Below are 22,435 nucleotides of genomic sequence, written 5' to 3'. Positions count from 1 at the left end.
ACCTACGGAAATGGTTATCGCAACACCATTTCCATGTAAATGTATTTATTTTAAATCATCAGAATCACAAATTAGGCCCTGAAGACTACTATTTGCAGTTAAATTATTAATGCTTCTGATGAAACTTCGGATCAGTTTTTGATGACTTTCAGTTATAGCACCACAAATTAAATTAATCACCATAAAACCTTCCTATTTAAAAAATGAGTCTGAAATTAATTTGAACCACATGAAATTTTTAACTTATTTCAATTCCCATAGCATTTCTTTTATATCCTATAAAATCTCCACTGAAAGATTTTCAAAACCCAGTTCTTGGGCTTTTGACATGTTTTCGTTTTAACACAAGTAACATTTTCAGTCTCCTGACCTTTTAGTATTACAACTCAGTCATCCTCTCTGGAACTGCTTTATCTTTCAGATACCAAACAAAACCAGTGGGAAAAGTAGAGCCCATGTGCATGTGGCAGAAGCAAGTCTATGTAAGGGCTGTGAAGGGACATGTAATTAAAATCCTGATTTTTAGATCAGTCTAACCCATGTGTTAAGAGGAACTCAACTCCCAGGCCCTGGCAGCCTGATTTATGAAGTAGAATGCTCTGGATCTGTGGTCACAGAAGCTAGAAGCTTGAAGCCGGTGACCCACTTATCCTGCACTAGAAATATCTTCATGGTTTGTTTGGCAGTATTAGGGTTTGAACTTAGGGCCTCACACTTATACTGGCACTTGACTCTTAGCCATGTCCTGATCCTGACACCCTCTGGCTTTTTGTTTGTGTGTATTTGTAGGACAGGGTCTCACTTTTTTCCCAGGGCATGTACTTACAGTACTCAGGTTTCCTGTAGTTGTTGGGGTGACAAGTGTGGGCTGCCCTGTCTAGTTCTCCTCCATGGAGATGGAGTCTTAAAGACTCTTTGACCCTACTGGCCTGCATCCACTGACTTCTCAACTTCCTGCATCTCAGCCTCCTACATAGCTTGGGGATGACAGCCTAGCTGTTGAGGGTCTCACTTTTCTGCCAAGGTTGACCTTGAACCCCAATCAGCACCAAGGCAATCTAGCTCTCCTTTAAGGGAATGTACTTGCAACAGCAGTAACCTTCCCTAACTGTGCAACAGTGTTCATAAGTGCACAAGTGCCCCTTTTCTGTAAATTTCTTGTGCGTGGTACCTGAATCCCATTTTACTCTGTGAGTTTTCTGCTTCCCAGCATGTCGGAGGTACAGGAGCACTGGAGGAGAACTTTGAAAGGACCTTACTATAGGTCTTCTCTTCACATGGATACCCTATGATTCTTCAAATAACACCCTGTTAGTCTGTGCAACTAATTTAGAAGGTATTTTAATTTGTGATGCTTTTTCCTCTTATGAAGGTAACCAGTCGTGGAGAGGCCCATTTAGAGCTGAATGCATTTAGAAGGAAGCACGATTGTGCCCTGGTCATATCTGGAGACTCCTTGGAGGTAAGTCTTGGCTTCAGCCAAGACTGCATGTATAGGGTCTGTCTGTCTGTCCATCTGTCTGTCTAAATGTTCTTCTCCCTCTTGGAATGAGGCTGGTTGCCCAATGAGCATGTCTGTCTCCTGAGGTAAGGTGCGCGTGCGTGTGTGCACGTGTGCGTGCGTGTGCGTGTGCGTGTGTGTGTGTGTGTGTGCACGCGCATGCCTGCCTGCCTGCCTGCCTGCCTGCCTGCCTGCCTGCCTGCGTCTGTCTGTCTCCTGAAGTGGGGCTGGTCCTCCACTGAGCATGTGTCTTATCTCCTGAGGTAAGGCCAGTCCATAACACAGCAGATGTCTGTCCGTCTATCTTCTAAGACTTGTCTCTGAGCGAGCGTGTGTCTTCTTGTCTCTTTCCGTGCCAGAAGACCAGAATTCCTTTTTCTTTTTTTTAAATTAATTATACTAAGGTTTGAATTCAGGGCCTTGCCCTAGTCAGGTATATCACTACTTAAGTCATGAACCCTGCCCCCCTCTACCCTTTTTCAATTATTTTTTCAAATATAGCCTTTCCTTTATATCCAGGCCAGCATGAACCACAGTTCTCCTACACTTTCCAGGTAGCTGGCATGACAAGTGTGTACCACCAGCTTCTGTTGGTTGAAACAGGTTCTCACTAACTGTGGTCTGCCTGGCCTCACATCATAATCCTGAAGTCCATCTCCTGTGCAGTTTAGATCATAGCTGCAAGCCTTCATGTGCAGCAGCCAGTGGTTCTTGAGTGAAACCTATTTATCAGGTAGCCTGGCTTGTCTCTGCTGTCTTGGGAGGTTTCTCCACTTACTACTGGCATGTGTGATTGTGCTAGCAGTTAGGCCTGAGGAAGTGTCTGGGCCGTGTCTGAGTGACCCTCTTCCCCTCCTGTTTAGATTTCAATGATTGCAGGGCCTGTACTGGTTCTGGGTCACTGATCCCCCTCCCCCCAGTGCTGAGACCACGACACTCGTTTCCACACAGCAAGCGTATGAGAGTTGCTGTGGGCAGGGAATAATGAATCTCTGTAGTCAGTTCCTATCCTTGGGATTCTCAGGATACCTGGGAGCATGGAAGGTCCTTCCTTCTAGGAAGAACCACAGGAAACACCAGGTTGGAGGTCAGAGACTGCCAGAGCCTCAGTATGGCTACTGAAAGATCTCAGGCAAAATGTCCAGAGGAACTGCATTCTTAGGACACCCAGCCGGGATGATGGTACCAGGGCTGCTGAGTGTCTCCATCCACAGCTTCTGCCCGGCACTCCAGCCTAATCATCTCAGAACTCTCGTTTCACCACCTTCCCCAGAGCTGCGTGCCAGGAAGTCTAGGCAGCCTCAACTCAGGAGTAAAGATGTCAGTGCCGTCTTCACTACCTCAGAATTAGTAACAAAGTCACAATGTAGCTCAGAGGATGGAGCATTTCATCTGGTATTTTGAATAGATAAAAGAAGGCTGATTGCATAGTGCCCAGAATTCCTTCCCATGATTTTTATAGTCTCTGATCTTTGTGAGCAGTACTTCAGCAAAACCTATAAGATTGCAAAAGGCAGAGTACAGACAGTGAGTCAGACAGCACCTCCCTACACTTGACAGTCCATCAGAGGGCACCTGCCTAGACTACCATGGGGAAACTTACCACTTGTAATTGAAGAATATGTGAGAGTGAGACCCTATACCGCCTATCTCTCCACAGCACACCCCAGAAAGGGCTGTGAGATACTGTGTCTTCTTCCCAGGTACAAGCACCTTCCTTGCTCTACCATTCAGTTGATATAACTTTTTTTTTTTTTGTCAGTTGTGGAGGTTTAAACTCTGGGCCTAGGCGCTGTCCTTGAGCTCTTCAGTTCAAAGCTAGCGCTCTACCACTTGAGTTACAATGCCACTTCCAGTTTTCTGGTGGTTAATTGGAGTTAACCGTCATGAACTTTGGTGCCCAGACTGCCTTTGAACTGGGATCCTTAGATCTCAGCCTCCTGAATAGCTAGGATTATAGCTGTGAGCCACCACACCTGGCTAAATGAGAGCCTTTTTATTTTTTTTTGACTAGTCCTGAGGCTTGAACTCAGGACCTAGGAACTATCCTTGAGCATTTTGTTCAAGGCTAGCACTCTGCCACTTGAGCCACAGCACCACTTCTGGCTTTTTCTATGTATGTGGTACCAACCAATCAAACCCAGGGCTTCATGCATGCTAGGCAAGCTCTCTACCACTAGGCAACACTCCCAGCCTGGTTTTACTTATACTTAGCAGAATTACTACTTCCTTTCCTCTTGTCCCTACCACATGCTAAAGACTTTGGGTCTCATATTTTGGGATTCTTTGTCTCCAAATAGTATCGTTTGTAGGGCTACAATTTGGTTCTTCTAAAGTCTGATAGTTTCTGCTGTGCAGAAGGGGGCATTCCTTCTCTGTTCTCAGCTATCATTGTCCCAGTGGATTTGAGTCATGATTGCATTGGATTGATGTGCAGTGATAAATAAATGTGTTGGGAGCCAGAGTGGAATCAAACTACCTTGACTTGCATCAGACGATGGCTTTATTGTCTTATTGCTTTCTGGCCCTATTCTATGTAAATGACCTGAGAATTACCATATGAATGTAACACCTGGAGGTTCCCTGGGAGAGGAGGAGGGAAGAAGGGGGAGTGGAAAATAAACGCGGCAGTCTCGGCAGTCTTTGCCTGGACTGCGGACATCCCGGACCCGGTGTGTCTGTCTCTCTTCTTTTTCTTCCTAGTCCTTGCCCCCGATTTCAGGAACCCCAATCTGCGAACCCTGGTTTGCTGCCGGTTGGCCCCGGCATAAATGGTGTTTGTTTTGCTATATTATAGCTGACAGGTTGTTCAAAGAGTTGAGGTAACTAGCAAAAAATAAACATATGTCATAGAGGATAAAAATTGCAAATTAAGACAGTCACTGGTGGCTCATGCTTGTAATCCTAGTTCTCAGGAAACTGAGATCTGAGAATCTCAATATCAAGCAAGCCAAGAAGACAAACCCAAGAGACTCATCTCCAACTAACCAGTAAAAACGCTGCAAGTGGAGATGTAGCTCAAATCGTAGTGGAGTGGCAGCCTTGAGCAGAAAATCCAGACAAGAGCATGGGGCCTGAGCACAAAACCACAATACTGCGCCCTTCCCTTCACCCCCCCAAAAAAGAAACCAACGTAAATGGGAAAGTAAAAGCAAATGTGTGAGAGGAGATCCCGGGGTGGGAGGGGGGGGTGGACTATGTAAACATGGCATGAGGGGAAAAGGGGGGGGGAGAACATAAGCATCGGCGGCAGACCCTCCTCGGGTGCCAGCTATGGCTGGAGGTGTGACACAGCCCCAAGGAAAGACCCCTATCCTAATGTAGACATCTGATGCTGCAGAGCTGACCGCTGCGGGAAATAGCACGCTCCTGCTATCGACAGCACGGTGCCTCTCCCTATTTGTGGGGGGAGGGAATCTCAGAGTTCTTGGGGAAGCCCTTAGAGTCCATGGCTTTAGGTAGGGCTTTGGGGTTTGGATTTTCCCATCCAGGGTGGGGACTTAGGAGCTGTCACAGATAAGACCAGGTGCTGAGAGAGGTGGTGAGGTCACTCTAAGAACCTAGTCTAGTGAGCCCGTTTTGTGAAGTGGTCTGCGCACTCATTCCAGAGGATGCATCTTCTGTTGTGGCATCCTTTTCAGGAAGTCCCAGGGCCCTGACCCTGTACCTAGCCTCTATCTGAGCTGTTCTTTGCCCGGTACGTGCTTTCCCTCCAGGGCCAAGCGCCACCATGTTTCCTCATTCCACACTCCCCAGCCCCACCTCTTCCTCCCATGTGGCTGTGAACCCACTAGGTGTCCCGCAGAGGGCAGGGAGCGTCCCTGGTGATGCTAAGAAAATGCAGGTACCCAGCCTTGAAAAGGCCAGGCCCCGTCCTCCCTGCTCGACTCCAGAGCCGTGCGGTGATAGTAGTCACGAGGCTTGCCTTCCAGGTCTGCCTGAAGTACTACGAGCACGAGTTTGTGGAGTTGGCTTGCCAGTGCCCTGCCGTGGTGTGCTGCCGCTGCTCACCTACCCAGAAAGCCCACATCGTGACCCTGCTTCGTCAGCACACTGGGAGGCGTACCTGTGCCATTGGTGAGCCATCCAGCCTTCCCTGGGGGTGAGGGAAGAGCCTGTGCCACTGCTGAGCCTGCCCAGTCGCCCCAAGGCCGGCACCCACCCAGAGCGCCGATGAACCAACACTAGGATGTTAGCAAGGGCCACCCTCTGCGTCTCATCTCTAAAACAGATTGTGTGTACATTGCTGCCAGCTTTCTAAATAGCCCGGTGGTAGAAAATAAACCATGGTGGTGGAAAGGTGGCCTCTTAAATTCTAACTGGTGTGCATCTCAGGTGACGGAGGAAATGATGTGAGCATGATCCAGGCGGCCGACTGTGGGATTGGGATCGAAGGCAAGGTAGGCTCGGCCTTTGTCTACCCACATTTCACACACATGCAGTTAGCTTGTCAGCACACAGGAAAGATTTCTGCCCTGGCTGGCCCGAGGTGCCCACCTGTACTCAGGTCCCTCAGCACAGACATCAGAACCCTTGCCTGTGGTCTCACTCTGTGCCTGGTAGTCACCTACAAACTGTAGGAAAAATGCACTCCCTTATGCCTTAACCCCATCATCACCTGGGCGTGGCTCCCCAGAACACCCCTCTTTACCTCCTCAGCTCCTCTCCCTGCTTCCCATGCACCATTCTCTGTCAGTGTTCCTGTCACCTGCCGACTCCGCTGGGATGGAGGCTTGTCCTCTTGCCAGCCTTGATTATTGTCTGTATAGTCAAGAAGCAGCACTGTAAGACCTTGGTGTTTTCTTGGCTGCTCTGTTCTCTGGGGCCTTACAGAAGCTGTGAGGGACAAGAGGTGGGTTGTGTTCTTGAAGGTGAGAGTGTTGAGGTTTGAGGAATGGTGCTGAAGAAGCTTAAGTTCTCAGGTGGAACGGGAGTGGCCATGTGGGCAGTACCACACTGTTTCCTTACTTTATTTTGGTGCTGCTAGTAGAATGCTAGTGCCATTTTTCTAGAGCGTTGTGAGAAATTACTGATGTTCATGTGCAGGCAACTTTGGACAGGTGCGTGAGTTCCAGTGGGCTCCTCTGCCTTCCTCCTGTGTGCCACTGGGGTAGAGGAGCCCCGTGAGGCTTCCGACATGATACAGAAAGAGCGACCTGCTCCTTTTAATTCAGACCACGAGCAGACACACAGCTTCAGAGTGTGAGGCTTTCAGCATGCCCCATTTCATATTGAGGTCTCTATGTTGCTCTGTTGCAGGAGGGGAAGCAGGCCTCGCTGGCAGCAGACTTCTCCATCACACAGTTCAGACACATTGGCAGGCTGCTCATGGTGCATGGACGGAATAGCTACAAGAGGTCTGCAGCCCTCGGCCAGTTTGTCATGCACAGGGGCCTCATTATCTCCACCATGCAGGTACCCAGCTTGTGCCCCTTGTGCCAGTAAAGGTGGTGGTCTCACCAGGTACCAGTGGCTCAGTCCTATAATCCTAGCTACTCAGGAAGCTGAGCTCTAAAGATCATGGTTTGAAGCCAGACCAGGCAGGAAAGTTCATGAGGTTTTTATCTCCAGTTAACTACTAACAAGCCAAAAGTGGAGCCGTGAATGACTCAAGTGGTGGAATGCTAGCCTTGAGCAAAAAACTCAGGGACAGTACCTACCCCTGAGGACAAGCCCCAAGACTGGAACAAAAAGAAAAAGAAGTGGGACCGGGAGTTTGGCCTAGTGGTAGAGTGCTTGCCTAGCATGCACAAAGACCCAGGTTCAATTCCTTGGTACTACATACATAGAAAAAGCCAGAAGTGGTGATATGGTTCAAGTGGTAGAGCTCTCACCTTGAGAAAGCCCAAGGATAGTGCTCAGGCCCTGAGTTCAAGCTCCAGAACTGGCAAAAAAAAAAAAAAAAAGAGATGGTCTCTTCTGCAGACTGAGGCAGTGGGGGGAATCTGTGTCTACCTGGCTTATTGGTGCTACTGCATACTGTAGCAGATGTCACACTTGGGGGAAGCTGCATGCAGAGGATATGAGTGTAACTAACCGCACTGTGTTTAATCTCTGGTGTTCTTTCTTCTTAGGCTGTGTTTTCTTCAGTCTTCTACTTTGCATCTGTCCCCCTGTACCAGGGATTCCTTATGGTAGGGTAAGTGAAATATGGTACTCAGGGTGTCTTGCAGCATCATATACAGGAAAATTTTTATTTCAGACAAAAAGCGTGAAATAGCAATGTTCTGGCTAAGTCTGTGTAATTCCTTTAACATCAGCATTTAGGATGAGTAACACATTGATGTAAGTTGATGTCTTACTTGGAGAACATAGAGATGACTCCTGTACACTTCCACCTCTTGTAAATATGCTTTTAGGTTTCTCATTAGATTTTATTTGTGAAGAGAACTGTGTCAGATATGAGACTTGGTGAAAGGGTTGCAGGGCCCCAGAAGCCCGTTAGTGCTGAGGGTACCATCTGCAGACCACATCTGCAGGTCTCTTGAGCCTGCTCTGTCCACACAGCTTCCTGTGAGTGGAGCGGGACAGCCACCAACTGAGAAACACAGGATAGAAATTTCGGTGTGAGGTGACCTAGCCGCAGCTCAGGCAGGAGCAGTGAGACCTCCTATTCACAGACTGTAAGTGAAGCATGAGGCAGGAGCCCTGACTGTAGCCAAGGCAGTCGTGACCACTTCCAAAAGGTGGATTGGAGTGTGCCTTTCCCTGTCCTCTGTGGTTCTGCCTAGAGGTGGAGCCAGTGTTAGCAGTGTGGTCATCAGTTAAAACTGTCCTGTTCTATACAACTGGGTCACTCACCTCAACCAGGCTACATCCTTGAATCAAACCAAAGAAATAATGACCACAACCACTGAGCTTCCTGTAGCCCGCTCTGCTCAGAGTATTGCTCTCCCTCCCCTTCCCCCTGGCTGCGTGTGCGAAAGGGTTCAGGACTAGCTTACAAGAACAGTGGCCTAGGCCCCAGTCAGGGGCACGTCTTTTGTCTTTTGTCTTTTGTCTTTTTTTTTTTTTGGCCAGTCCTGGGGCTTGAACTCAGGGCCTGAAGCACGAAGCACTGTCCTTGGCTTTTTCCTCAAAGCTAGCACTCTGCCACTTGAGCCACAGCACCACTCTGGCTTTTTCTGTGTATGTGGTACCGAGGAATCAAACCCAAGTCTTTGTGCAGGCTAGGCAAGCACTCTACCACTAGGCCACACTCCCGGCCCCCAGGACTCAGCCCCTTCCTCTGCTGCATCCAGCCTTGCTCTAGGCAGACAAGTGTATCCTAAATGCTGTCTCTCCTGACCTCTCCCTGAATCCCTCAAAACTTTAACAAACGCAGGAGTAGCACATGTCCCACTTTCATGACACAAGAGGTCCCTATAAGTTACCTGCTTCCCAACTCAGAATCAGTGATGGATGCTGTTTATCCTCCTTGGAGTGCCCACCTCCTTCCATCTCAAACCCCATTTCTCGGAGCAATAGCTGCATCTCTGGAATTTTTCCTGTCTTAAGGGTCCATGTAGTCAGATTGGGCTCCCCCAGGTAAGCCATGACAACCTGCCATCTCATGATACAGAGTCAAAATGACTGCAGTATGCTACAGTTAAGAAAGAGAGGGCATCATGTCCGAGATGTGGGTGCACACACCCTCTCAGAGTCGCTGGCTGCATCCTGGACCACCCTCCATCGCCTAGACCCTGGTGTCCTTATTTGGTAGGAAATTGTCGTGTGGAGCTTGGAGAGGCATTGCGTGGAATATATGTTCTTAGTGCAGAGCTCAACAGATCATAAAAGAAAGATTAAACATGCCCCTACATATTGTCCCATTCGGCTTTCTTGGCCAGAAGTAATGTTAAATTGTCTTCACAATGAATCCTGGGCATTGAAAGTGTAATTCATAATAACTTGTGGTTAAACAGCTTGGGCTCCCCATACCACTAGGTGCCGCCACTCAGCAGTTAGGGAGGAAGGTATTGTCACTGCACCCAAGGTCTGCATGATCTCTGGGAGGTGCACAGAGTCAAGCGCCAACTCCCAAAGGCTGTTACTGTGCAATTCCATTGGAACCATGGCCCTAACATGACAAAAGACGGAGGGGAGGTTGCTGACAGGATGAGCAGGGAGGAGGAGCGTGGCTGTGGAGGGCACTGGAGACTGCCTGTGCGTCTACAGCTATCAACAGGGAAAGTGTCATAAGGAAAACCAATGTTTAAGTGGATTTCTCTCCCTGTAGCATCTGCAGCTTATAGAAAATACACTAGTATGTGTAGTAGTATTCATATCACTGTGGTGTAAGTATTTTCCTACTTGGTTGCCAACACGTTTTGGTTTTATGAGAGATTGTGTTTTGATTTTTGAAACTTTGACATGCCTGTGATTCTAGTGTCATTTATATATTCATAGTTGTGTTGTAAGCATTTATCAGACTTGTCTTAACTGAGTCTTTTCAATTTCTAAGGTATGCAACTCTCTACACCATGTTCCCAGTGTTCTCTTTAGTATTGGACCAAGATGTGAAGCCGGAAATGGCCATGCTATACCCAGAACTATACAAAGACCTCACCAAGGTATGACCCCAGGACTGGCCTCTGTCTGGCTAGTACCAGGCAAAGATGAGAAAACATGTACATTGCTCTCAAGTGGTTTGTAGTAGAATACTTAGTAATACATAAATTCAGAATTTTGAAGGATACGCTGCACAATTTATGGAATGTTTGTGATTTTAGCAAACAACCTTCCAGGCCAGGCTTCCCAAATAGCTGAGGAGCCTTGATTTCCTGTAAAGGTTGCTGGCAGACCTGGCCAGGAGTTTTGTCCCTCCTGAAGGACCAGCTTCCTTTTGCACACTGCAGAATGCAGCAGGAGTCAGTTGAGTCCTTGACTCAGCACTTCTTTCCACCTCAGTCTGCAGTTGTGTTTGAAAAGTGGCTGACATTGAGCCTCTTGCTGAGATACAGAACTTGTGCAGAGATGTTTTGAAGAGCAAAACGTAATTCTGCTAATCTGACACCACTCACTCAGCTTAAAACCTATACTCTGGTAAGAGTAGAGAATTCCTAAAGGAGCTTTTGAGTTTGTCATGTCTTTGTGTGGAAGTATGTTTTTTAAAGCATAGAATCTAAAGTTCTCCCAATACAACCTCTGGTTAGTATTCACTGAGCCAGCACTGAAAACAAAATCTACTAACCCCCCATTCAATGCACAATTATAATTGATAACCTGAAGTTATCAATCAGATTTTTAAAGCTGTGAAAATATAGTGAGGTAAAAAAAAAATGGGTAAGTTATATAACTAGATGCCACTAACTGACCACTAACTACCAGACTACTATACTTTGACACAGCCTTCTGTGTATTCCAACTGACAACTAACAGATTAGTGGACAGTCCAGCTGGCCGCTAATCCAACCAGCTGACCAATTCCCCTCTGTACTCTAGCCCACCTGATTACTAACTAGCCAGAGAGTTACTACATGGTTCATTCATGTTCCTTTTTAAATTTCATGGTGTTCTTGAAGGATCTGATAAAATAAGACCTTAAAACTTCTTATAAGAAATTGAAAACATAGCTAGGTGCAGTGGCTCACACCTGTAATCCCAGCTACTCAGGAGACTGAGATCTGTAGATCAAGGTTCAAAGCCAGCCTGGGCACAAAAGGACCTGAGACTCTTATCTCCAGTTAACTTCTAGAAAATGGGAAGTAGGTCTTGGCTCAAGGGTAGGGCAGGGCCGTAGCCTTGAGCTCTGAAGAGCTCAGGGACAGCACTCAGGCCAGGTTCAAGCCCCATGACCCACAAAAAAAAGAAAGGAAGGAAGGAAGGAAGGAAGGAAGGAAGGAAGGAAGGAGGAAGGAAGATTGACAACGTCCACGCACTTCTCTCAGGACCAAAATAGCAATATAACATAAAATAGACTATAAGTGTCAAGTGTTATTATCATATTGATATATCGTTGTGATGACCAGAAGAGATTACTACAGTATTACAGCTATAGGAAATACTTTTGATCTAAATCCTAAAACAATCCAACCATTTGGATTCAAAACACTGCAGGAAGTTATTGCAGACAATTAGAGGAGTTTATACATTTCCTCCTTTCTAATACTCTGCAAATGCATGTTTAATACCACCTCATAACTAGAAGATGGAAGCAAGCTTCTCATGTGAGAAGCTAGGACTCGGTTCCTTACACTTGATCCTTGGCAGTTGGTGTCCCAGTGGGTCAGTGTCGCTGAACTTGTGCTGAGCTAGACGCCAAAGAACTAGATTACCAAGGTCACATCCCCGGACAACATAGAATCCCATAGATCACTGGTGTGACTGCCCCAAACGACGCAGAACTAGATCACCGGTGTCGCTACACGTATCTGCCCCAAGCAAGAGCACTTGACCACCACTGTCCCTGCATGTGTTGGTGATCCAGGGGACACAGGGCTGGATCACCGTGTTAGACAGCAGGGTGGATTGGAGAAGACAGGTAGAGATGTGCATTTTCGTGTTTATAAGGGTTCAGATTGTCCTTACCAGCATCTTTATGGATCTCTAAATTGCTCCAATAACAAGGTGTTTGTAGGGCCATGAGTATTTGACAAAGTAGATACTCATGGAGTGAGTTAATGGAGTTATGGTTCATCCAGGTGTAAGTTTCCAGTTTTGTTAAGGTATTCAGAATATTTTGGTATCCCAAAGTTAGGACCCCATTCCTCCTGGTTTTGTGTGTCTGTTTGGTACCCACATAGTAGGCAGAAAATAAGCGTGGACACATGTGGACATCACTTAGTAAGAACATGCACATCCCAGGTCAGCACCCAAGAGCATCTAGGCATCAGTGGCCATAAAAACAACTGGATCTTGGTGTTTTGGTTAAGGATCTGCACTATTCCTTTGCCCTTCCCCCCCCTCACTGGAGCTGGGCCCCTTAAGAACTAAGCAGTGAAAATAAAGATCAAGCCTGGAGCACCGGATAATGTGAGAAAGTAAAGAACATCCCAGAAACCAAAAGTAATGATGGTCTACTGGCAAGAGCTATTTGTTGCCCAAATGAGATCTGATCAGCAACAGAATTCATAAGAATCTTAGTAAGTCCATTCCAATATAGAGAAAAGTTCTTCCTTATGGAAGAATTGCAGTGATGACAAGAACAAGATGGACAAGGAGACAACTTACAACTTCCACAAATTTCAGTCACTAGTTACAAACAGAACCACAGCTTCCTCGTGGAGACCCCAGCAGACCTTGCTTCAGCAGAGCCATCAGAACTCTTTAGAGAAATGGTGTTGATTCTGCAGTGCCCATTCCAATTGTCCTTGTGTTAGAAGGCAGCCTGAGACAAAGGAGCAGTCCATAAGCCTCACTGACAGGTGGTTTGAGGGGTGTCCCAGTCCTTAAAGATGAAGGAGGAGGAGCTGGCCAGGTGCAAGTAGCCAACTGTCTGTTGTCAGTGAGGGATCCTGGTTAGGTCCTGAACAGATTATGGATAGCTGGTGACACCCAGCTGATGTAGCACAGGGAAGCCTGTGCTTGGGTCAGTGCCCGTGACTACTAAATGTCTGTATCTGCAATCCAACCAGGGTGCAGCCTACATAACCTCAAAACAAAGGGGCTAAAAAAGGGCCCCTTTGCCCTGGGTGAGTTTCTGTTCATTTCCTCTCATTTTTTGGTCAAACCTATACTATTTCTACTTTCAACTCCTACCTCCAAATTATTACAAATAAGGATCTGAGAAAAGCCATCTGTTTGCTGTTTGGAAGGAGTCAGAGAAAATTAAATCAAAGGAGGAAGTAGGCTAGAAGAAAACAAAATGAGAGAAACGGTTATAAACAGGACAGAGGGAGACCCCTCTGTACCCCTGAGAAGTTGGAATGTCCCACTTGATCCCAGCGCTAGGAAAACATACCTGTTCATATGTGCTTATGTGTACAAAACATACCTGCTCATGTGCGATCAGGTGTACGGAACCTATCTCTGCATAATGGTGTGTACAAAATACATCTGCTTATGCGCGATCATGTATATAAAACATGTATCCATGTGTGATCACACATATACCTATCACTTCATGTCACTGTACTCAGCACACATGTTGCCCACAAATGCCTGTACTCATGGATGTGACCATAGACACAGAGCATGGATAGAATTCACTTTTGTGTGATCATAGATACATGCCTGTGAGCTTTCATTCTGACCAACACATATATTACCACACCAGGGGTATACCATGCTTTTGTGTGATCACAGACGCATGCTGAAGTGCATGTCACTGTGACTTGCACTTGTATTACCCATGGCCTGGCTGAAAGCTCTTGTATGTGATCGTAGCCACAGCCAGTGTGGGTGTCACTGTATTTGACGTTTCCCACAGTGGAGTGCTCAGTGCTTTCATATTAACCGTTTTATTTGTCTTAGGTTAGCCTTCCCTAAAATTATTGGTTTCTTTTTTTTACATTTTTGGTGTACATGATCAAAATGGCTCTCCAGTAATGTGTATTAATTAATGATAGGATTTTCTTCAAGTACTGTGCATGTTCCATTTTGTGGCTTCTATAATCGACATGAAGCATAAACCATCCTCATCTCTACTTCATAGAGGAGGAAACTGAGACATACACATTGAGTCAGTAGCCAGGGGCTGTAGGAGCAGGACTGACTCAGAGTCCACGTGCTCACCCATTTAAACTGCAGTCCCGTCTGGAAAGACCAGTGTTTGGTACCTAAACAAGTAAGCGAGAGCATCAATAAAGATGAGCCACTGAGAAGAGCAGCTTTATGTGTTGCTTGAAGTTCATGGTAGAGAAGTTGCTTCCATAAATAACGTATTTGAGTCTCAATATGGGATTTCTCCCCTTAGAGCTAAAGTCAGCCATACTCAGGAGCCAACAGGTTGGGCTTATTTTTCTTAAATTACTTTATTTATGGTTTTGATATTTATTTTGTTGTGTTTTCTTTTATTGGTCTGCAGTCCACTGGAGACGAGTCACCTGTGTGCAGACTCCATGTGTATCTTCAGCAAACACCTCCAACAGGACACAGAGCACAAATACTACTTAACTTTGAACAACCACACTGATAATTATTTCATATCAACAGCCTGACCTCCAGCAAATCTGGCTGAGGAATAAACCACTTATCTCTTATATCAAGAGATTAACATTAAATTTCTTTTAATTCCTGAAGTAAAATGAACCACATACATATAATTATATTAAATTTTATAGCCAAAGTCCAAACAAACACCCACCACTAGTCAAACTTAGGAAATAGGTAACTAGGGGACCCTGCTTAAGCTATGTCAGTTTAACACACTTAAGTTTTTTTCTGCCTTTTAAAAATGATTGCTTTTAATAAACAGTAGCGTGAGTACTCCATACATTTCTAGGCAGTAGAGACTTGAACCCAGAGCTGCTCCCCGATAAATGCTTCCATAGAGCATTGTATACAGTTCCAACGCAGCCCCTTGCTAGCCTTCTCGGGACCACAGCAAGGTTGTTTAGGACATGTCTAAACATCCCCGCTGGCCTCCAGGCGAGACTCAGCCTGACACTGCCCCTGTATGTGTGTCTTGGGTCCTGTTGAGGTGCCTTCCAGAACAGCCATCATGAGGCCCTCTCCCCAGGGGCGTGCTGGGAGCAAAGGCAGAGCCCTGGGGTTGGTCTTGACCATACTCAACCCAGGCCTGCACAGGAGCTCAAGGAAAGCCCCCTGTCTCTGGTCTCTTCCCAGTGTGTGGCTGCCTGAGTTAGAGGCTACGCTGCTGCTGAGCACAGAGGGGACAAAGTCAACTCACAGTTCTGGTAGCCTCTCCCCCTAGCCTGTCCTAACCCACTGCTGTAGGGCCTCCTCTGGTACAAATCACCTGACAGTGCTGTAGCACTGAAAGCTCATCGATGACCCATCTCCTTGGATTGAAGTCCCCTTAGCCACACTGTAACCAGGAGCCTACTTCTATGAACCTAGGTTCATTTGGGGAAGCAACACTTAGTGCCTGTGAAGCCATTCTCTCTGTGTGATCTACATACATGACAGCTTTTCCCAGAAGGAGACTCAGGTTTTACTGCAACCAGCATAACTCCTTCTTATGGAGTAGCTGTTACCGCGGGGCGGGCGGAGCCAATCGAAGACACTTGCATATTTCCTCGCTCCTCCTCAGTCACTAACAAGCCAAGGAACATGCTGCCATGGCTTGTGAGTCAGCAGACCCTAGCAGAACAGGGCATTCCTGGGCAGCACCTGCCAGTCTAGGCTTAGCTCAAGTGGCCCGTAAGACCAGTCAGGCCAGGTCCTGGGGTCAGGCCTGAGGCTCTTGAGAAGGGTCCCGTTCCTTGGGCTCTGCTGAGGAGAGCGTTCTGTTTGTTCCTAGGGAAGATCACTGTCCTTCAAGACCTTCCTCATCTGGGTTCTGATCAGCATCTACCAAGGTGAGGAGGCCTGGCGTCACTGAACCAGTGGGTGCCCGGCTTGGGTTTGGTTTGCATAGGGTGTGTGTTCGGAGTTTTGGTTGGATGGTTGTTTGTTTGTTTGTTTGTTTTGTATTAGCAGTAGTACTTGCACCTCCAGCTTAAAATTTCATCCACAGTTAAGTATTGCCTTTTTTTTCATCTTATGAATCGACACTCTCTCACAGTGTGCATTGGTATATGTTTTCATGCATACCTGTTAGCTAACAAGTGGCCCATTTTTAATTAAATGTTAATCCAGAAAACTGACATAAGCATTTTTTACTTTGTGTCCCTGCACAGTGGTTTTCTGTCATAGAAAGATGGCAGCAAGGAAGTCTAAATTGCAAAAGTAGAAGCATTACCACTCTGCTGGAGTTCTAGAAAGAAAGAGACGGTTGCAGACACAGTCAGGGCACAGATGGCGGTGATTCCAGGGAGCACCTCCTCTTTGGTGACCCCAGTCCAAGTGGCTCCATGGCTTTTCCTACAGGTGTTGACACGTCGGGGAGCCTCTGCGGGGCACCTCTCATTGTATTCCACATCCATGTCCGTCCACAGGAGTGTGGGTGCCTGGCTCGTCTTGGGTGTTAGGAATGGCCTCCTCATTTCCATGCTCCCTGTCGCCTTCCAGGTGGCATTCTCATGTGCGGGGCACTGGTGCTCTTCGAGTCCGAGTTTGTCCACGTGGTAGCCATCTCCTTCACGGCACTGATCCTCACGGAGCTGCTCATGGTGGCGCTGACCGTCAGGACCTGGCACTGGCTGATGGTGGGGGCGGAGTTCCTCAGCCTGGGCTGCTACGTGGCCTCGCTTGCTTTTCTGAATGAGTATTTTGGTAAGTGGCTTCCAGCGTTTGGGGGCCCTTATCTGACATTGGTTAGATAAAACATGGTTTGAAGCTGGGTGCGGTAGCTCACGCTTGTAATCCCAGCTGTTCAGGAGGCTGAGATCTGAGGATCACGGTTCCAATCCAGCCCGGCACTAAAAAACAAGAGACTTTTTTATCTCCAATTAATCACTAGAAAACAGAAAGTAGAGCTGTGACTCAAGGGGTAGGGCGGTAGCCTTAAGCTGAAAAACTCAGGGACAGCTCCCAGGCCTACAGTTCAAGCCTCATGACTGATGAAAAAAAAAAAAAACCTGTTTGAAATCCCAGAATAGATTAGAATCCATAGTATCCATAGTATAAAGTTTCGTAACAGAAAAGCTTATTTTTGTGAAAGATAAAATCCTTGCTGTGACTTGCAGAATTAAGACCTCTACCATCTTGCCTTTATAAAGATGTTAAAGTTAAATTTGTTTCCAAGAATGTTTCCCACACCAGCTGTGCTGTTTGCTTTTTCACCCTGGAAGCAGATAAGTGCTTTCAGGCAGGCCCTCTTGGAGTGGCAGCCTAGACGCAGAAAGCCACCTGTGCTCTGCTTCCTCCCCTTGGCTGTCTGCATACACACACAGTGGCTTCCACAGCCTGACCAAGCACCCCTTAGTGAGAAGAACACTATGGGGCCTGCACTGTGCCTGACCAGCTCTGCCCACTAGGACACCAGCTTGGACTTGAGCTGCATTCTGGCCTCTCTGAACCCAGTTCCTAGAAAGAGAACCATGTGAGAGGTGCCAGGTGGCACCTTGAAAAGTGGCTGTTGTCACTGTCACCCCCGTTAGCACTGTTGCGTGCAGTGGAGAGAGAACAAGTCAGAGAAGTCCCTGTGTCACTGCGTCCCAGCAGAGGCCAGAGCTCCCCTCAGTGGCCCAACGAGTCTCTGCATATCCACACTGCCTCTCCACCTCAGGCAGAATGAACGGATACAGTCCACCTTGTCTCTGCCTGCATGCCTCTTGTCTCCTCCACTCCCAGGACTTCCCTCAGCACGCCTCTCCCTCCCCCGCTCATCTGCTCAGGCCAGAGGTTCAGAATGACAAAGCCATGTCAAAGCCCTTTAGTTAGAGGACCCCAAGTCATCCCCAAGTTGGTTAATGTGCCTCCTCACAGTACGGTTGATAGGGCTTTTACATCTATACATAGAGAAGAAGAGAAAAGACGCTCCCGTGTGAGTCATTTTGCATCTGGCCTCCTGGTTCCTGGAGTGTGGCCAAGCCATCTCCTGGCAGAAGAACAAAGGAGGCACAACGCTGCCTGCATCCATGGTGCATATTGGCATGTGGCCCCGTAGCAGACTGACCTAAGATATATCTGTTCAGATTTTCACTCGCGCTCTCCCTCTACCGAGACGGTTGTCTTGCGTGTGTAGCGAGGCACATCCTCCTGCACTGTGAATGGTGGTGCTGCAGGGAGGTAGCATGCCTACTGCGATTCTGGCACCACACAGTGCTCCAGCCCTGGGCGGGCCATCAGAAAGATGGCAGTTGATAAGGACAGCCTTCTTTAGTCTTCCCAACTAAATAAGCCCAAGTGTGGTGGTGCACGCCTGTGATCTCAGCTATGTGGGAGGCGCTAGGAGGACTTCTACCTAAGACTGCCCTCGGGAAAAGCACTGCAAAGTAATGCAAAAAGGCTGGAAGTGTGGTTCAGATGGTAGCAAGAGACCCTGAGTTCAGACCCCAGTACCATCAACAAAAGTGAAACCTGGGCATGTCTAACCAGGAGGCCAGGCGCTCCTCCCCGTATCGCCCCAAGTCCACACAGCCAGCTCTGCCTTGGGAGAACACTGGCCTGGCCGGACCAGACAGGGGGGCCACCTGGCCAGTTCCTCCTTGGAGTTGCAGTTGTGTCTTCTGGACCATAGCAGAGCCCAGTCTGCCTGCTGAATGTGCGTGGGGACACCAGCCATGGGCATGCTGGCAGTGGAGGCAGCTGGGCCCGGTGCCAGACCCGGGGTGTGCCCGCAGGGCTGCAGCGCGTGGCCGGGACTCCCTGGCCTATGGCTCTGCAGCTGATGCTCGGTCTCCTTTGCCTCCTGACAGATGTTGCCTTCATCATGACCATGACCTTCTTGTGGAAAGTGTCAGCTATCACTGTAGTCAGCTGCCTTCCACTCTACGTGCTCAAGTACCTGAAGCGGAAGCTGTCCCCCCCCAGCTACTCCAAGCTGTCCTCCTGAGGGTGCCGGGCCCAGGTAGAGGTGCCCTGTGCGGGCGGCCTGGGGACAGGTGCTCCCAGGGCTGCCCTGATCCTCACAGGCCTTCCTCACATCCATCCTGCAGTGTGCACAGCCCAGCTGGCCAGCTCCACCAGTGCCCGGGGCGGCGCTCTTCCACCTCTGCAGCTTCCCAGCTTCCCACTCCTTCTTTGGTGACATACTAGGGACAGACACTCCTTTCTGAAGAATAAACTTTGGCCACTGGTGGTGCCACGTGTGCTTGGGCCCCTGCCCCTCTGCACACAGTTGGAATCGGACACAGCCTGGCTTCATGGCGAGCCTGGTGTGTAGAACTGTGTGTCCAGGGACACTCGAGTTACCTTTCTGAACATAATCCCATTGCAGCCATGAATGTATACCGTTCCTGCAGAGCCCCTGCTGTTAGGTAATGTGTCTTCTCAATTCCACTCTTACATGTGTAAAGTCACACTCCGAACAATCTGACCCTAGGAGTGAGCCCTCCTGACGTCTCGGCTGCCCACAGCTGGTGTGCACTAGAAGACATTCCTGGATGGCCGCCCCAAGCCTCTGGGAGCAGGCTCCCTGCTGGTGGGGCAGGAGTTCCGCAGCAGCTGGGACTCCAGTTGCCAGGCGGCCTGAGGACAGTCTCTCCACTTTGTGAAGCAGGGTGTCTGGCTCTTACTTGCACGTGGTGTTTGGTGGGCGTCTGTGTCCTTCAGCTTCATTTCCCACTGAATGTGGACCCTGCCTCGCCATGGCCCTGCTTTTCCAAGGAGAGACTTCCGCTGCAATAAAGCTTTCCTTCCCACACACCGCCATAGGTGCCCTTGAATTGAATGTCTTTGTAGGTTCCCCGCCCAGACAGACACGTGACTGCAGAAGCTGTTCCCCACACCCCACAAGGTGTCGCTGTCCTGTCGGCTCTGGGGTCCAGGCTGGCGCGCTCTGTGCAGACGGGAAGCACTCCCCTCCTTCTCCTGTGTTAGTGGAATTAGGGGGCCAGGCTCACAGAAAGGCCAACAGCCGGGAGAGGAAATCACATCATCGCTGTCAGGGGTGCAGTATTCTGAGTGTACAGCAGCCTGGGTGCACTTTTAAAATTAAATGCCACATGGAAACTGGACCAGCCCTTAACTAAACTCTAGAAAATGGGTGTTGAGAGAAGTGGATAGTAGCTAGATAACGTTTGTCTCCAGAGCTGTGACACAGGAGGCCGAGAGGTTTCTTGTGGGTGGCAGAAACTGAGCTCCTGGAGCAATGAGAGCAGAGCTGGACAGGAGCCACACACACGCCCAGCACACGGTGATCCCAGGGGAGTGTGTAGCATTGGTTCCCAGCCAGACTGAGGTGATCCTCCAGAGTGGTTCTTCGGGGACCCCGTGGGGAGTAGAGCACCCCCGCCGCCCGCGCTCCAGGAGGAGCAAGCATCCACGCTGTTGAGAGGTCTCCACCCTGACCACACTCCCCCACTGAGAGCTCCAAGAAGAGGGCCCACTGTGTGTCCCCGAGGACAAGGAACATGGGGTACACAGGACATAGACAGGATGGACGAGGAACTAAGAGGTGGGGTTGAGCCTAAGACCAGAAAATAGAGCCATTGGTACAGAAAATGCAGAGAGCACTGCGTGCAGACAGGTGAGGTGGGGGCAGCCAGCAAGTGGGCAAGGCTGGTGGGAGGGTAGGTGGTGAGATGAACGGCCAGCTGGGGTCGATGAGGGGTGCACAGACAGGTCAGGGTAGGGAGGGGTGAGTGGATGAGTGTCTCATCCTATTCCAGTTGTGACACTTGGGCCTTTTCTAATTCCCCCTTACCTACTCGTCAGGTGTGTCTTCATTGTCCACTCACTTTTCTGTGCTGACTAGTGCCCAGCAAAAAAAGCCATAGTAGGAAGACCAATAGAGTGGGCCAGATGAGTGGGAGACCCCGTACAGCATCTGAACACCACGTGGTTACTGCCTAGGAGCAGGCTCTGCGCGTGTGTGTGTGTGTGTGTGTGTGTGTGTGTGTGTGTGTGTACATTTCCTTGTAAGTACACACAAGGCAAATTGCCAGACTACATTAGAATAAAGTTAGCCAAGCGTGGTGACACGTCCCTGGAGCCCTGGGATTCTGGAGGCAGAGGAAAGAGAAGAGGATCCTGATTTTGACAGCCTGAGCTACAGAGCCACATCATGCCCTCTACAGAGAGTCACACAGATGCAAAGAGGACTGAGGGCAGCCATGATGGCAACTCGAGCAGGCTTCATAATGGCAAGAAGCAGTGCGATGACAGGGTGGGTGGTGAAGGTGGCTGGGGAGAAAGGTGCACGCCTGGCATCTTGGACACCCCTCTGTCAGTAACAGAAGGCAGAAGGGCACAGGACACAGCAGCTGTATCACCGCAGTGGCCCCTGAAGAGTGCTCAGCCAGGTGGGGGAGTCCCAGAGCAGCATAGACACTGGAACCAAGCCACATATGGCAGTTGGTGCCTGTACCCATTGCACTTGGGAAACAAGGTGAAAGCCTTGGGAGTTCAAAGCCAGCCCTGGACTATTTAGCAAGACCCGATTTCAAAGAGTTAAAATCAAACAGCTTGCTCCCAGAGAATGGGCACATAGGTCAAAGAAAACTTGATTTGAAAAAAGTATTTCCTATTCAAATGAAAGCATGTCGAAATTTGAGAGATATTGTTAAAGCAGTGGTGGAAGGAAATTTACAAATTTAAATGCTGAAAAACTAAGACCAATGGTATTGGCTTACTTTGGAAAGCTAGAAAAAGAATAGCAAAGAAGGTCCAACATGGTAGCAAGGAACAAAAAGGTAAAAATGCCAGTGAAGTAGAATGCAGACTAATCTGAAACACCAAGCTGGCCCTTTGAAAGAATCAACAAAATGGAATTTAAAAGCTCAGCTTTGAGGTGTAATCCTAGCTACTCAGAAGGCTGAGATCTAAGGATAGCGCTTCAAAGCCAGGCTGTGCAAGAAAACCCATGACTCATCTCCAGTTAACTACCAAAGAAGCCAGAGTGGAGCTGTGGCCCAAATGGTAGAGTACGAGCCCAGAGCTAAAAAGCTGAGGGACAGTGCCCAGGTGCAGAGATTAAACCCCAGAACAGGCACAAAAACAACAGCCAGCCAGACTGGTGAAGATAGACTGCACATTGTCGTCCTGTGATGCCACCAAGGACAGGGAAGAGGGTGGGAGCGAAGGGAGCGCCCAGCCCCCCTGTCCTCACGCCTGTAGGCCTCAGCACCATTTGAACATGAGCCTGGGGTCTTGGGGCCTTCAGGAGGTCTCACAATTCTCACGTCCTTTAAACTTCCTGTGGAGCTGTTTGGAAAATGCCGTGAAAATGCTGTGTGGGGTCTGGAAGAGGGGCGGGCTCCCATCAGGCTTCAGCCAGGTAAGCACCGAGGCAGCCCTGCCCTGGGCCCAGGGGTGAGTGGCCGGGTAGGGCCAGGCCCAGGCTGT

The 22,435-nt window shown here is 48.6% G+C and overlaps 1 protein-coding gene across 1 annotated transcript in view; it reads left to right on the top strand.

Moving 5' to 3' along the window:
• Atp9b (ATPase phospholipid transporting 9B) overlaps window positions 1-19,796 on the top strand; it is a 144,751-nt gene extending 124,955 nt beyond the window's left edge. The window contains exons 21-29 of the mRNA XM_090352949.1: window positions 1,373-1,462; window positions 5,434-5,578; window positions 5,837-5,901; window positions 6,761-6,916; window positions 7,576-7,640; window positions 9,945-10,053; window positions 15,846-15,903; window positions 16,556-16,759; window positions 18,847-19,796. Of these exons, the coding sequence (XP_090209075.1) occupies window positions 1,373-1,462; window positions 5,434-5,578; window positions 5,837-5,901; window positions 6,761-6,916; window positions 7,576-7,640; window positions 9,945-10,053; window positions 15,846-15,903; window positions 16,556-16,759; window positions 18,847-18,983 (1,029 nt within the window). The 3' untranslated portion in view covers window positions 18,984-19,796. The remainder of the gene's footprint in view (window positions 1-1,372; window positions 1,463-5,433; window positions 5,579-5,836; window positions 5,902-6,760; window positions 6,917-7,575; window positions 7,641-9,944; window positions 10,054-15,845; window positions 15,904-16,555; window positions 16,760-18,846) is intronic.
• Window positions 19,797-22,435: the final 2,639 nt, after the last annotated feature.

Source organism: Megascapheus bottae, chromosome 19, assembly GCF_031878675.1.
Source record: "Megascapheus bottae isolate mThoBot1 chromosome 19, mThoBot2.hap1, whole genome shotgun sequence".
NCBI classification, from domain to species: domain Eukaryota; kingdom Metazoa; phylum Chordata; class Mammalia; order Rodentia; family Geomyidae; genus Megascapheus; species Megascapheus bottae.
This window is presented reverse-complemented; position numbering and strand designations above follow the sequence as displayed.